The sequence below is a fragment of the Populus euphratica genome, unplaced genomic scaffold (assembly GCF_000495115.2).
Source record: "Populus euphratica unplaced genomic scaffold, PopEup_1.0 scaffold99.1, whole genome shotgun sequence".
Taxonomy (NCBI): Eukaryota; Viridiplantae; Streptophyta; class Magnoliopsida; order Malpighiales; family Salicaceae; genus Populus; species Populus euphratica.
The window spans coordinates 313,911-316,448 of record NW_011499902.1 but is presented as its reverse complement, the minus strand read 5'-3'; the positions used below and the strand labels follow the sequence as shown (position 1 = coordinate 316,448).

The 2,538-nt window shown below is 39.8% G+C and overlaps 1 protein-coding gene across 1 annotated transcript; it reads right to left on the bottom strand.

The window, feature by feature from the left end:
- Positions 1–839: 839 nt before the first annotated feature.
- Positions 840–2,213, bottom strand: LOC105132993 (ribulose bisphosphate carboxylase small chain, chloroplastic). The gene is made up of 3 exons (XM_011036760.1): positions 1,959–2,213; positions 1,660–1,794; positions 840–1,274 (listed from the first exon to the last, which is right to left on the bottom strand). The coding sequence occupies exons 1-3, from the start codon at positions 2,136–2,138 to the stop codon at positions 1,044–1,046; spliced, it is 546 nt and encodes a 181-aa protein (XP_011035062.1). The 5' UTR covers positions 2,139–2,213; the 3' UTR covers positions 840–1,043.
- Between the last annotated feature and the right edge of the window lie 325 nt (positions 2,214–2,538).

Genomic DNA, 2,538 nt, shown 5'->3' with positions numbered 1-2,538 from the left:
TGGGTCAGTGTTGCACTTGGGGACCCTAGCTGATATGGAATGCCTACATATACATACAATACAAGATGCTTCAATTCCATGATGGATATGACATTTTCATATGAAAGGTACGTAGTGTACACTGAGCTAGTAGCTCAAATGCTCAATCAAATTTGTAAATTTCAGGTCCATTAATGTGCTTAGATTAGAGTTCTAGTAATTAAAACCAATCAATGAAGCTGAGTCTGAATATTTCTCCATTTGCTGCTACGGTTTTATACCTAAAAGAGTTGGGAGTTGTGTGTTCTGTGCCCTTTCAATCGCTGTTATCTGGATTTAAAATAGAAAGATAATTGCAGGCTGATGATGAACATTAAGGAGCATGTGTGTGTGTGTGTGTTTAGCCAATTTTAAATCGGACTCTTAATGCAGTTAGGTTACCATATTTGAACTCCATTTGTAGTCATGAGAGTCATTCTTCTGCTTCAAAGTGATTGTAAGCTAAAAATGGTCTTTTCTTGGACAAGTTGGCTCTCAGGCATTGGGCAGGGAGTCTAACCAAGGATTGCGAATAAATCACGTTGGAATTCTTCATTAAGAACATTAATCTTGTGTCCAAAGCCTAATTAATGACATTATCCATGTATCTTGGAGGATTAAGGGATATATAACCTGCTCCAAGGTTAAAAACCAAGATAATTATAGTAAACAATTTCATTCCATACCCTTTTGAAGACTAATTATAGCTAGCCACAAGCAAGAGCCATTATTCAAAGGGTACTTAAAATCAAATTAACACTAGATGCATGAAACCAAAGCTGCCAGTAAAAATAAAGCATTTTTCATGAGCATGGATTATCCGGATTTAAAAATAATCTACTTTTCATTCAACAATTCTCGCCCGTTTCAGCAACCGAATCCAGAAGCTAAAAACAAAAACAAAGTAGAATATTCATCTCCAAAAACCCAATAAAAAAAGGAAGAGGCATTTTGCCAAGGTCTAAGTACAATTTAAACAAACCACCCCTAACAGATATAGCTAGGGAGACATCAAGTTTTGGGACTTAGGCAGCTTGTGGCTTGGCGGCGATAAAGCTGATGCACTGCACTTGACGTACGTTGTCGAATCCGATTATACGGATAAAGGCGTTAGGGTAAGCTTTCTTTGCCTCCTGAAGCTCAACCAACACTTGAGATGCCTCAGTGCATCCAAACATGGGTAGCTTCCACATAGTCCAGTAGCGTCCATCATAGTACCCTGGTGACCTGTGGTTCTCACGGTAGACCCAACCTTTCTGCATAATCCAACATATACAATTAATTTCACAAAAGAAAAAATAAGCCTGTTCTTACAAGGTTCAGATAAAGATTCCCATCTAGTTATTACTGAATCGACCATGCATGGACTAATTCCTTTTTTCATACATTCATAATTTTGATTGAGCTTCTTTCAATAACCATGTCAGACTCAAGCATCTGGTTAAATGGGACGACAATTCAGTGTTTATAATTATAATGTGTTCAATGTGATAGTATAGGTGCAATTAATTTAGTACTCTAGTGATAAAAAGCACAGAGCAGGGCTCCAATTCTACTCTCTTTCCTTAATGAGTCACCTCCTCGTAATAATAACAACAATAATTAGTGAGAATTGTGTGATTATGGGATTGGATTCATCACCTCCAACTCGAATTCCAAGCAAGGAACCCACTTCGAGCGAAGAAGGTAATCAATTTCCTTGGCCAATTCCGCCTCCGTGAGATCTGGAAGGTAAGAAAGAGTCTCGAACTTCTTCAATCCAGTTGGTGGCCACACCTATATTTAAAATGTATGAACATTTTGTTGTGGTCAAAACAACAACAACAAAAAACAGTGAGCGCACAGAAGACTAATTGCCAAGTTGGTAAAATAAAATTAAGCGTGCTAGCTGTACTGAATCTACCGATATCGAAGTGTGAAGTCTGTCTAGATTAGGTTACCTGCATGCATTGAACTCGTCCACCATTGCTTGCAATGGAAGTAATGTCATTAGCCTTTCTGGTACTGACTGGGAAAGCTGCGGCAGACTTGAGACCATTGAATGGTGCCACCATGTTGGCTTGTGCCGGGGTGCGGTTGACGGTGGCAACGGCTGCCGATGAGATCATAGAGGAAGCCATCTCTTACAAGCTTATAAGCTATGCAGTGCTCCCTATAAATGTGATATTCTGCTAGGATTTCAATACTGAAACTCGTTTCACTGTCACTTCTATATATAGCGCTTCAACTTGTCTCCCTCGTATCCTACGGTCACAAATCAGTGGAGTTGATAATGAGCGGAATTTGACCGTTCGATACGATAAGTGATGACCTTGCAGTATTCTGTCCACATGAAGGTGGGAATTCTCTAAATGCTAGCCTCATCGTTAGCACCACCAAGAAGTTTCCACGTGGAAGAGGCTCCATGACCTTATCTCATCCCATGGAGGACGTCATGGATGTGTGATGCTAGTTACTTTATGGGTATGGCATTATGGTTCTTGCTGAGGCAGCCTTTCGATTAATTCCACTCTCTCTTTC

Excerpts from the sequence above, each read along its gene's own strand:
- LOC105132993 (XM_011036760.1), bottom strand. The coding sequence starts at position 2,138 with ATGGCTTCCTCTATGATCTCATCGGCAGCCGTTGCCACCGTCAACCGC. Across the intron at positions 1,795-1,958 it reads GACGAGTTCAATGCATGCAG|GTGTGGCCACCAACTGGATT; the intron begins GTAACCTAATCT and ends TTTTAAATATAG. Across the intron at positions 1,275-1,659 it reads GCTTGGAATTCGAGTTGGAG|AAAGGTTGGGTCTACCGTGA; the intron begins GTGATGAATCCA and ends TGGATTATGCAG.